General features: G+C 36.0%; 1 protein-coding gene across 6 annotated transcripts in view; it reads right to left on the bottom strand.

Moving 5' to 3' along the window:
- BTAF1 (B-TFIID TATA-box binding protein associated factor 1) overlaps nucleotides 1–12745 on the bottom strand; it is a 118221-nt gene that overhangs the window by 38884 nt on the left and 66592 nt on the right. For all 6 annotated transcript variants that reach the window (XM_072625151.1, XM_072625152.1, XM_072625158.1 and 3 more), the window contains 5 exons: nucleotides 10882–10986; nucleotides 5197–5346; nucleotides 3730–3872; nucleotides 2312–2486; nucleotides 919–1122 (listed from right to left, as the gene is read on the bottom strand). In XM_072625151.1, the coding sequence (XP_072481252.1) occupies nucleotides 919–1122; nucleotides 2312–2486; nucleotides 3730–3872; nucleotides 5197–5346; nucleotides 10882–10986 (777 nt within the window). The remainder of the gene's footprint in view (nucleotides 1–918; nucleotides 1123–2311; nucleotides 2487–3729; nucleotides 3873–5196; nucleotides 5347–10881; nucleotides 10987–12745) is intronic.

Genomic DNA, 12745 nt, shown 5'->3' with positions numbered 1-12745 from the left:
AGGTGGGCACATCTTTAACTTAAGTCTTTTCAAGAGCATTCAGAAGTGTCTCTGAATAGGAAGAAATCTAGTAGTAAATTAAGAGATAAATTGAATGCAAAAACTAAAATTTATTGTACAGCAAAGTAAAAAAATAAAATCATCATCTTTGGTAAAGCATTTTATGTACAAAAATCAATACTTAATTCAAAATATGCTTTGACAAATTTGTAGTAATTCTCTGAGTTGGAGGATGAAATTTAAAAGATAGGGAGGCTGAAAGGAAAATGGCAATAGCAAGCTTTTCCTTACAGTTATACTTAGGTCAATATTCATCCACTTGCCTCTCCTTAGGCTAGTTAGGCAAAGGACAAATATCCCTAACATCAATGAGATAAGGATGTTACTTCATTCCTTATTCCAGAACCCAAGTAAAGGACCTAAAGTAATTATATATCCTAGTCTTGGTCACATGAAAAGGAAAATGGAGTAAATCTTTTCCTTTCCTTTTTTTTAAAATTCTGGTTTGATGGAAATTAGGTGGAATCAAATTAAGCAGAATAGATAGACATTAATGTGGAGCCGGTAGAACAATATATTTGAATATTTAAGGAATTTGAAAAAAATTATAAGAAAGGAAAATATAATCCCAGGAAAGAAGGACATATTATCTACGAACTTTTCCCCAACAACCTAGATAAGGATGGAAATGAACATTCCTTTTTAAGCTGTAGCTCTTATTTTAAGATTAAAGAATAAATTAAAAGAGAGGATACTATCTGACTAAAAATGGTTTTGTCACAAAATATGCTGTGCCACCAACCAAAATGAGCATTTAGATTAATTTGCTTTTAAGGTAAATATGGCTTGGATAGTTTCTAATATTTTTTATTTCATGTCATATCTAAAACTAAAGAATGGAAAGTTCTATTAACTCACCAGCTCATTAGCTTGATCTATGGTAAACACACTGTAATTCACTCTGCTGTTAACTTCAATATGTGCATCAGCTAATGATGTAATAAGCTGTTTACATTCATTCTGCATTCGTGTAAATGGAACAGCAATTTCATCATAATACAGATGTTCTGACAGGATACCAAGTAAACGTGGCTGCACAGCTAAGGCAACAGCTTTACATTCCTAAAATAAAATCACATATAATGGGATTCAAATATGAGTACTGCATAAATATAAACATAAATATCATAAGTTTCATTTCCTCTACCCTCCTCCCCCCGAAAACCCTCCTAAAGTTTTAGAATAATGAAGATAAATGTTATTTGGAATCCGAAAAGATTTCTGGAATGGAACTTATAAATTACTTATAAGAGAAATTCTCTTAAGTGACTATAAATTTTTTAAATAAGAAGAAAAATATGGTTTAAGCTTACTTCCAGGTTGAACATATATTTAAAACTAAGTAACTATAGAAAAAAAGCAGCCTCTCAATTTAATTGCATCTTCCTTCTCTCTCCCTGTCTCAATCAGAACTGAGGTGATCTCCCTGGTGACCATCAGATTAGGCACAATATAGGTATCAAGAGGTCTAGAAGTCAAAAATAACACTTGCTGCTCACTGTTGAGAAAGGCACAATCCCAAATGCTTCTTTAGCACACTCTCTAAATGAAAAAGGAGCAGGGAGCCTCAATTCTCCCCAGAGGCTAAGCTAGAGCCTGGGCCTCTGCAGAGCAGGAGAGTTCTCTTTAGGCTTAGGTCTGACAACCAAGTAAAAGAGAGTGGTGGATGACTCACATAGCAAATGCTAAACATTTAATTTCTCAAAGTTAAAAGAATAAGCAAAACTAGTAGGTACCATTTTTGAAATGTAAATGCAACAAAATTATCACATTTTTGATGTGTATTTCAGCTACAGTTGAAATGGTTGGAAAGAATACTTGAAAATATGAACAAAAGGATCAAAAGGAGAAATTTTATTTTTCCCTGTGACTAAAAGATCACCCTAATAGGTTACTATGTAAACCCATGAATCATTTTTAAGCTTCTACCTGAGACATGAAAGAATTATCAACAACAATGAAACTGAGTTAAATTTTTTAAAGGGTTTCATAACAATCTAAAGGATGAAGTGCTTAAGTTGAATATGGATATGAATCAGCTGAAGGACTAGGTGCCCTGTAAGGAGAAAGTTTAGAACTGAGGCAGCCATTTGGGGAGAAAGAAACAATCTAATCTCATATGCATCTGGTAAATTTCATATACAAGCAGTAGACAAAACAACACAAAAATATCATTTTTTTCTATTGCAAAAGGCAGTGAAAGTTCAGTTGAAACTGGTTACTTTAACTCAAAGATAGATCAAGATCTTACCTTCTGTAAAGCAGCCCATTCACAGATTACTAAAGAAACACTAATCCTTTGCAAAGCAGATTTTGAGTTCAGGTGGAAAAGTAGCAACTGGCCAAGAGACTCAGCTGGTTTAATGTCTTGAGAAGATACATTTACACTTGGATCACAAATATTGCAGCAAAGTGCTCCTAACAACCTTGGGGAAGAGAAAAAATTAATATTTACTCAAAAAATAAATTTTCCTTAGTGTAGCTAGATTTTCCCCAAAGGCTAGTGTGACTGAAAACATGCCAAAGTAGAAGTCAGAAGAAACAATTCTATCAACTATTCTCTGTGTCCTTAAACAGGTCACTAATTTTCTGAATTTTAGTCTGTCAGTGAACTAAGCCTTTATTAAACTCCTATTGTGTGCCAGGTACTACTATGCTCAGCACTGAGAATACAAAGAAAGGGGAAAAGCAGCCCTTGTTTTCAAGGAACTAACTCAGTCTAATGAGAGCAATAATACTCAAACAATGGTTAACATGTAAACAATGGACAAACGAGCTCCATTCAGGATAAACTGGAGATAATCAACAGAGGGAAGGCACTAGTACTAAGGAAGATCAAGAAAAGCTTCTTCTAGACAGAGGAACTTAGCTGAGACTTGAGAGAAGCCAGGGGGTGGGGATAGGGGAGAGTTTCAGGTCTGAAGGACAGCCAGTAAAAACACCTGGATATTGTGAGATGACAGTCTTGCTTAAGAACAGTGAGGACAACGATCACAGAATAAGTGGGTGGGGATACAAAGTTAAAGATGGATGGAAAGGTAGGAAGAGACCAGGTTATGGAGGGCTTTACAAGCCACATAAGATTTTACATTTGATCCTAAAGGCAACAGCCCCAAGAGCTAACTGAAAAGGTGGAAGACATGATCAGACTTGTACTTTGTCAAATCATTTTAGTTGCTAAATTGAAGAAGGACTGGAGTGGGGAGAGACTTGAGGTAGAGAGACACAGCAGAAGGCTACTGCAGCATCGCAGATGTGCGGTGATAAGAGCCTGTCCCAGGTTGGGGGGAAGAGGAGTTAGAAGAGAAGGAATCATATATGAAAGATTTAAAAAGATAGAAACAAGACTTGGTCTCTGATTGGGTATGGTGGGGTAAGGTGAAGACAGAGTAAAGAGCTGAGCATAACACCTAGTTTTTGAGCCAGGGAGACTGAGAGGATATTGTTGTCCTTTACAGAGAAGTTAGGAAAAAGGGTAGGTTTGGAGGGAAAGCTAAAAAGTTCTGTTTTGGACATGCTGGTTTAAGATGTCTACAAGTTTCCTCAAATGAACTCTTAGGAAAAGAGTTCACAAAAATAAAGTGGTATTAACTCCTAAAGAAAAGATATTGACCTATTTAAAACTTCAATGTCACTTTATAAATAGTTTATTCCTCACTATATACTTACTTGGCTGCCATCACTCTGGCCCGCATAACAACAAAATCTCTCATTGCAGGGTCTTCCATAATGCTATCTGCACCTGCAATATATTCTTGCAATACTTCTTTACTTTGATTTTGACCCTGGCGCATCTTACCACCTGTTTTTTCCTGAGGAAATAGAAAGTACAAACAATAAAATGTAAGGACTGGCAGCTCTCATAACATTAAAGAATTGTGGAGTTGTAAGAGTTCTGAGAAACCACCTAGTCTAACTTATACCTGAAAAAGGATCTCTACTCTAACAGACCTAAGCAGTGGTCACATAACCTTTGCTTAACTGTCTTAAAAAGTGGCCTCGTACATCTTGGGATAGTTCTAAATGTTAAGTCTTTCTTTACACCAAGCTTCAGTTTCTCTCATTGTACCTTCCACCCACTGCTTCTACTTCTTGCCCCTTGGTAACAAATGAAACCAATGTCTTTTGCAGGAAGCCCTATCCCATTTCTGTCTCCTTAGACCCTAACAGAGTCTGGGGAAGATCTGGCTGGTAGAAATGCATTAACATCTAATTTCCCCTTTCCAGGCATTAGCCCTTAAAATACCTGGAAACATCTCTACTCTTAGTCTTTTCTTTTCTAGATTGAGTTCGAATTTGAAAAGCCAGGCCGCCCTGCTCTGGACGTTTCCCAGCTCATCAAGTTCTTTCTTCAATGTGATTCCCAGAACAAACACAACATTCACAATGTCGTCAGAACTGGACCCGAGTACAGCAGAAATGCAGGCTGAGAAGACAACAGATTTCTTGGTGGCCAAACCACCCTGATTATTCCTATGGAATTTTCAGGTCACTAAAAACACCCAGATCTTTTTCAGACAAAATGTTATCTAATTATGCCTCCAACATCTTGTATATTTTGAATGTAAATGTAAGATTTTAGATTCATTCATAAATTAGCTCTGGTCCAATGTTCTAGCTTGTCAATCCTTTTCAATCCTAATCTTTTTCAATCCTAATGTTTTCATTCAGTTTCTTAGCTATTCTTCCTAGATTTGTGCCACCTGTAAATTTGATAAAGATACCATTTACACATTTATCCAAGTTAGTAATAAAAAATGTTAAACAGAATGGAACCAAACACAGATTCCTGGGACAATATACTGGAGACCTCCTTTTAAGGTAACATTGAATCATTAAGTAATTAATTACTCTTTGAGTCAGACCATTCAACCAGTTTCAAAGCCATCAAACTGTGCAATATCTTCTGGTTTCAATGTTCTTTTTTTTCCCCCAAAAACATTACGAAATACTTTATCAAATAGTTTGTTAAAATTTAAGAATATAAACTATTTTCTTGCATGCATTCTCTAGAGGAATTTCTCCTTAGATCTACACAAGAAAAATCACTCTCAATAAGATATTCAATGTTTACATAATTAAGAAAAATGTTAAATGTAAGATTAAATGGATATTTTTAGGTCATCTCACTCTTACCTTAGATCTGGATTTTACCTCCAGCAGCATATTTAAATCAATAGGTAAATGAGAAGGCTGCATCATTAAACAAAGCCAAGCACCCATCCATGGACAAGCTGCCGCCACTACATATTGCACTGAAGCTTTGCTTAACAGTTCCATCCATACCTAAAAAGTGAAATAGGAGGGAAAAAATTTGCAAATGAAATGCAATAATTAAGGACTAAAACTTATCCTTGGGACCATGTGAAGGGTGGGAAAAAATATGTAGATAATGGCACTGATTAATTTTAAAATTCAACAGAGAGGGCATAATTTAAAAATCCTCATTTTTAAAATGTAAAACTACTTGCATATGAATTAAGAAAAGGTGACAAGAACAAAGAACTTCAACACTGTGCAGTAGGATTCTTAGACTCAGAATCAGAGGATGTGGGTTTAAATCCCAGCAAATCACTTCACCTCTCTAGCTCTATTTACTCATCTATAAAATTAAGGTTTTACAAACTTCTAAATTTTTGAATTTATGATCTTCTCCCCAGTATGACTTCATGTAAATATTTAAGAAAAAAACATGACCATCTAAGTAATTTAAGTGCAAAAATGTTGTTACACATTCAGCTGTGAAAAAAATTTGCATATAAAATGAAATTTGGTGCTGTAGTACTTCTATATCAAAGACTTAATTATCAAGACATACTCTAGTCAATTTTTCTGTTAAATTTTGATGGTACAATATTCTATAAGTAGCTAAAGCACAAATCTTTAACTCATCTCATGTGCATCATCTTTGTAGCCTAAAATTATTAAGTCCACATGACATTTCTTGAGTCAGACCTATATACAAAAAACAGCACCAGTTTGAAGCTAAAGCTAGCGTGTTATAGCCATAGAACTGATCCTGGAATTTTGATGTAGACATTGCTTGTAAAATGCTGCTGAATAATTAACTCTGTTCTTCCTCTAAAAGGCCCTAATACATAATATAAGGTACCTATTAAAAGGGGTAGAAGAATGACAACTCAAACCCTGAGTTGTCAGAAGGAATGAAAATACATTTATGAGAACGGAAATTCAATTGAAACATTTGTTCAATTGCTGTAATGTGCAGTGGACGGTGCTAGGTTTACTTCAGTTTTACTCTTCATGCAATTTATAGTCTAATATGGCATACAGAAATAGCAGTAATAAACGATATATGGTAAATGCATGAGAGGGCAAATAAAACACTAACAAAGGTCCAAGGAGGGAAAGACCAGAACTAATGAGGTGAGATTCAGAAAGATTTCATGTAAAAAGAGGTTAATTGAATTGGGCTTTGAAGGAAGAATAAGAATTCAAAATATGCATTCAGCCATTCACGCATATATATACATTATGAAGGGAATGCTAAGTAAAAGTGGAGAAAAAGCTTGCAGGTGGAAAATTTATATTAAAGGAGGGAGGGAAGGAGAGAGAATATAAGGGAATTTGGCTGGTATCCAAAGTATATTAAGAAGTGTAGCTTGAGATCACAGAAGGCTAGAAAGAGAAGGTGGAGCAACTTCCCTGCTGGGTTAAACCTTACTAAACACTGCAAGGCTTTGAGCAGCAAAGTAATATGACCAGATTTCTACTTTAGAACAATTAACTTGAAAGAAAATGTTAGAAGCAAGAGCAGGTGTTGGGAGAACAATAATAAAGTCAGTTTAAACTGAGTGCCACTCATGTCAGGTGGCAACAAACATGTGGGCACACTACCTAGCAAAGAATCTGTCAAATTGGCTTTCATAAATGCTTTTGGATTGATTAGGTGAACCTATCTTACAGAAGCTAGGGCTAGAGGGACGGATTTAGAGATCATCCACATAGTGGTAATAGTTGAAGTCATAGGAGCAAATGGTAGCTCATCTTCAAGTTTATGGGAAATTCAAAGGATGAGTTATGATTTTCCTATTAATCAGTATGATATGTGTAATGAATATACTAATAATTTAAATTTTTCAGAACTACTATTTCCCCAGCAGATGCTGGCTTGGAAGTCAGAGACTGTTAACAGTGCAGCTTAAGAGTTACCAATAACTCTGATATTCCTGTGCTTGTACTGTCACTGTGTACCTTAAGTAAAATGAATCAAAGACTGTAAAACCTGTTTCTGTCACAGAACTGATTTTGTGCCCCCACCAAGTGATCACAACCCTGATATTTGAGAACTGTTCCCACAAGACTCAAGAACACCTGTATTGTCCTATACTTGTAGGTTTGCCATGAGAAACCACTTAAGTTCTAGAAATGATTCTGCTATAATCCACCTCCACCTCCCCTCCGCACTTGTGATTTACATATACAAACTTTGCCTTTGCTGCAGCAAGATGAACTCTCCTTTTCAGAAGAACTTCAGGCTTGCAAAGTCACTTCGAAATTAATTAAACCACTACTTAATTCCTGACACACCCATCTTTGGCCTACTCAGTATCTTCCCAAGGTTAGAGACCAGTCTAAATGCACACAGCATTTAAAATTCTGTTAACATTAATTGGTGATAGTGGCTCCAGGAGAAGCCTTGAGCTCTCCAGTTCTTGGGGAATAGACTAGGTGCCACTGGAGCTTTCTCTAGAGACTGACCCAGCCTCATCTGGCAAGTTTAACACTCCAACTCCCACTCCATTATCAGATACAGATCGGACTGAGATCACCTTTCATTGCAAGAAATACTCTGGGGCCCCTCTTTCTCGATCTTGTTTGTCCCAGATCACTCTGGTAAGGCCTTTTTTTTTTTTTTTAAACACATGGGTTAATTGACTTAATTGCATGCCCCTTGGGTTTTGTTTTACTTTTTTTTTTTTGCACAAGTCTGATAAATTAGCAAATTTTGTAGGCTTTTAAGATTTTGTAACTGCTTATGTCTCTGGAACTGCTGAAATTAGTATTTTAATTGTATGTTTAGTTAGACTTTGTGGTGGAATGCTTGCTTTTGTAATTCAAGTGGATTGTTAGCAGCCTGGATTATTTGTATTTGTGTATTGCATACTATTAGTGCTATTTGTGTATTACGTGCTATTATTAGTTAAGTAGGGCTATTATCTTTGAGTGTTCACCTTTCAAAGGGGACAGAGATTCAGTAACAGCCAAGGAGGGGCTGCAGCTGTTCCTTTCAACTCTCCCCCAAAACAAACATGTGCCTTTCAAATGTATAAGAAATATGGTCTTGACTGTCCCCCTCATATTGCCAGAATTAGGCAGATTTGAATAGTGATAACCCCAAACTTTGCTGGGCCCACTGGGGCTGCTCTAATAAGACCAAATTAGAGTATTTACGGCAGAAACTGATGAATTAAGGAAACAGTCTCTTGAATGGGTCAGCTATAAAATAAATGGTACTCAGAAGCAAGGGAAAGAGAGCATAGGTCTGAATTAGAATCAATGAAAGAAAGGATTAAATCATTTGAAATCCTTCTCCTCAACAACACACAAACTACCCAACTACTTAAACTATACCCACTTTTAACAAAAGACGCCATCAGCTCCCCAGCTGCTATGTTTCCTTTCAAGGTGCAAGCCAAAATTTTCTGGGGTACACCGCCCACCCCTAAGGACAGTGGCTTCAAGATCTGTTTCAGGATCTAGCAGCATGGGGAACTCCAGGCTATAGCTAAGGAGTACCCTAACCCCAGGGAGGATCCCACAGGCTTTGCTGAGCCGTTCCAACTCACCCTGTATTCATATAGATTCAGGTACCTGGAAATGTATCAACTCATGGTTGCCCTGGTCGGGAAAAGGGAGGCTAAGAGCTCATGTCAAAAAGTCAGCTGGGGAAGACCTGGAGGATGATCTTAAGAGAGATGGAACTTAGAGGGCTGAGGTAAAAAGAGCATTACCAACTCACCCAAGTTATGAGGGAAGAGCTCCTGTAAGAAAGTTCACTTAAATTCCTACTGGAAAGGTAAAACCCCTATGTGGAAGATATTTCTTATCCTTAGTCCCAAAATGAAAAAGATTGTGTATGTGTATTACACATATGATAAAAATATGCTGTGATATTTCATATACTATCAGATATGGCCAGTGGGTTAGTTTGTTTTGCTGAATTGTCCCTTTGTTATACAAGATGACTTTCTGGGTAGGTAGAACTATATTTGGAAATGAATGTAATATTTTAAAAAGGTATCAATAAAAATAAGGTAATTTTTTAAAATCTATAAAGTTTTTACTTATTTGGTAATGTTCCTGACACAAATTTATAAAAGGATTCCAACCTACCTAAACCAAGAATTATTGCCAAGATCATACAGGCCTAGGTTCTATGTAAAGAGAAAGCACCCCCCATAAGCAAAGTTGTGACCAATCATAAGACAAGAAAAATTCTAAAGTGAAGATTAAAAGAGTGGGAATCAAGATACCACCACACATAGCCACCAACGAAATACACAGACACATATACACACACACACTCTCTCTCTCTCTCTCTCTCTCTCTCTCTCTCTCTCTCTCTCCGTTCCCCCACCCTCTCCAAAGCAGAGATTGAAGTTCAGGTAACAAAAATGGCACCCCTCCTCCCCAAAGGGAAGTCTAAAAAGGACAGAGACTGAAAATTAGCTCACACAGTGTCTATCCCATTAACATTTCATGTGGCAAGTATAGACTCTCGGGATGTGCCCACTTAGAGAAAAAGTTAGCATCAGGGGAGCAAAGACTGTAATTTCTAACTCTCATCAGAATCAACCAGTAATGAAATATGTATTCTCGCCACTGTTAAAAGCAAGTGAAAGCAAGTTCATGTAAGTGTGTGTATTGTATTGTCCCTCTGTTCACTTGGTCAGAGCTGGCATGGTACTTTTCCACTGCCCAGATACTATGAGCCAGGTTTTCACCACACCAAAATAACTCCTTTAGATATTTAATGAGAGTGAGATCTAAATTTTGGAGACAATTTATTATAAAAGAATGAGGAACAAATCATTTACTTACTAAATTACAGGTTTTTTACAATACAAAGGGAAAAAATATTAGTTCTGCTGATGCAGAGTATTAGATATTAGCATATGAATACAATACGTAGAATATATGTATATGTAATATCACATGCATGTGTGTATGGATGTAAAATGGGTGAGACGGAAGATCAGAAGGGAATTACGCAAATATTTTCAAGCATTTCAAGCATTCTTTTCAAGAACGTCATGGGAATGGCTTGCTTTTCAGTCCAAAGGTGGAAGAGTAGTTTATTTTACTTGCTATGCCTCAGAAAATGAAACAAAATGCTCCTGTACTAGATCATATTGTAAAGTTCAAAGTACAGATTTCATCACTAGACTAAGAATCAGCAGACCAGGGCTTGGCCCCTACGGGTTCCATCACTGTGAGGCATTGAGCAATTCACAACCTCTGGGACATCTAATTTCTAACTATCAAGTGGATGATCAGTATATATTAAGTGACTGTTATGAGAATCAAGTAAGAAAGTGCTCTGGGGAGAAAGACTCTCCAAATATAAAGGATGATGATGATAGTAGTTATGATGACAGCAAATGAAGAAGTGCTCTTTTCACCATCAGCTTGCAGATCTGTAAAGCAGCTTAACCGTTCTGGTTGTGAGGTGCCTAAATACATCTAAGTGTTTTCAAATGTGTTTTTAAAAAAAACTCTAACAGTATAATAATTTTGAAAGCTTAAGTTTGAAAAATAAAGACTGAGAAGAGAAACATAAAATTATTTATTAAATACCTTGTGAATAAGGTCCAGAATTTCTTGACTGCTTTCCAAAATACAAAACTGAAAAATGTGTCGCAGCATATCTTGTAGGATAGGTGTTAACCAGGATGAAGAGCTCTGAAAACAAAGAATTAAAATTTTAGAACAAATATTTGTATTTAATTTTTTTCTAGTGTGATGAACTTCTTGAAAGATGAAATTTGTTAGTAGTAAATAAAGTGTGTGTGTGCATGTGTATATGTATATGTGTGCACGCACAAGTGCAGATGAATACACACACATTTATACTACGAAAGGAAATTTTACCGGTCACTTAAGAAAAATTAGTTTACTATTCAAGGTTAAACAGTTTCATTTATCAGGATCCAGTAAGCACAAAATGAATTTGACATGAGGATATACATCACATCACAACAAGGCACATGTTAAATTCTGGTCAGGTGATAATACAGGATGAATAATCCACAATAGTTAGGGAAAAGTCACATCACTGACAATTACTGGAAAAAAGATTTCAGAGAATAATGGCTTGAAATTCTGCCTCAATTCAACAAATAAGGCAAAAAAAATACCTTCTCAGAAGGTACAGGCCACAAAGCCAGGACCCTTTAGCAAAAAACAGAAATAAGCATAGGCTTCTGCTAGAAGGCATTAAAACGTTTCAACTGTGAGAATAGGAAAGCTAAATAATGATCATCTTCTTAGCAGACAACGCAAGCATCAAGCTTGTAAAATCAACACCAACTTTTTACTTCTGAACAAAAAGGAAGACACGATAAAGAGAAACCAAGATCTAAGCAACAAACTACTAACAAACAGTAGACTTATCAGGGAATAATAAGCTACAGATACCCAGCAATGATACATTAAATGAATTAAAAGACAATATCCCATCTAGAAGATGAGTTATCGACACAGGAAGCGCTTCCAGTACCATCACAGCAGTTCCCTCAATCATCAAGTTCTTAACTGAGCACCTAATTGCCTTGCACTGTTGGAATAACAGACAGCATGTTATCCACTGGTTGTTCAGATCAAATTAAAGGACACTTAAATATCTTTTTTTTCTATACAGCAAAAAATTGAAAAATTTGAAACTATAAATAGAAATTCCAGCACACCAGAGGCTTCTGGGTAAAATAAATTACATGAAAGAGATCTGGAACCTCCATTTTGAAAGCAAAATAATTACTTTTCTCTTCAGTCCTCAGAAATATAACTGTTTCTTTGGTAACTTGGCTATCTGAGCTTTAATTTGCTCTAATTCATGAACACCCTTACTTTAAAAAAGTAAAATAAATTAAAAAAGAGAGAAAGTTGAAAGATGGGGAAAAGTTTTGTCTCTTTCTTCTCACCAAGGAGCAAAACAGAACTTTAAAGATTTCAACAAAAGAAATGTGTAAGCAAATAATTTAGGTATACTGTTTGATTGCAATTTTCTTAATAATAAGCCTACAATCTCATGGTCAGCCCTATCTTCCATTCCATAATAGACAGTGTTCAAGCATATTACTAAAAGAAAAGGTTTCCACATTGAAATCAATTAGCTAAAGATGTGTATTTCTCAGGGCTACATATAAAATAGGGTATAGAAAGGAGGAGGTAATAACAATCCCACTGGTACTCAGTACTCCTTAGATCATATCTGGAATATATCATACTCTATTCTAGATGCCACACGTTAGTTGGAAAACAATGAAATTCTAAACAGTTTCCTCTATAGTCCTCAAAAACAGAAATGCTTCTCTGATAACCACTCTGAAGCTTCTAATATTCTTCCAGTCTCTCAGTTTTGAAATGTTGGTGTTATCCTTGAATTTTCATTCTCTCTCATACCACATAAGCAATTAGTTGATAAATCTTGAAATTTCTACCT

Source organism: Notamacropus eugenii, chromosome 1 (assembly GCF_028372415.1).
Source record: "Notamacropus eugenii isolate mMacEug1 chromosome 1, mMacEug1.pri_v2, whole genome shotgun sequence".
Taxonomy (NCBI): domain Eukaryota; kingdom Metazoa; phylum Chordata; class Mammalia; order Diprotodontia; family Macropodidae; genus Notamacropus; species Notamacropus eugenii.
The sequence above is the reverse complement of the archived record's forward strand: the minus strand, read 5'-3'. Positions and strand labels throughout refer to the sequence as shown.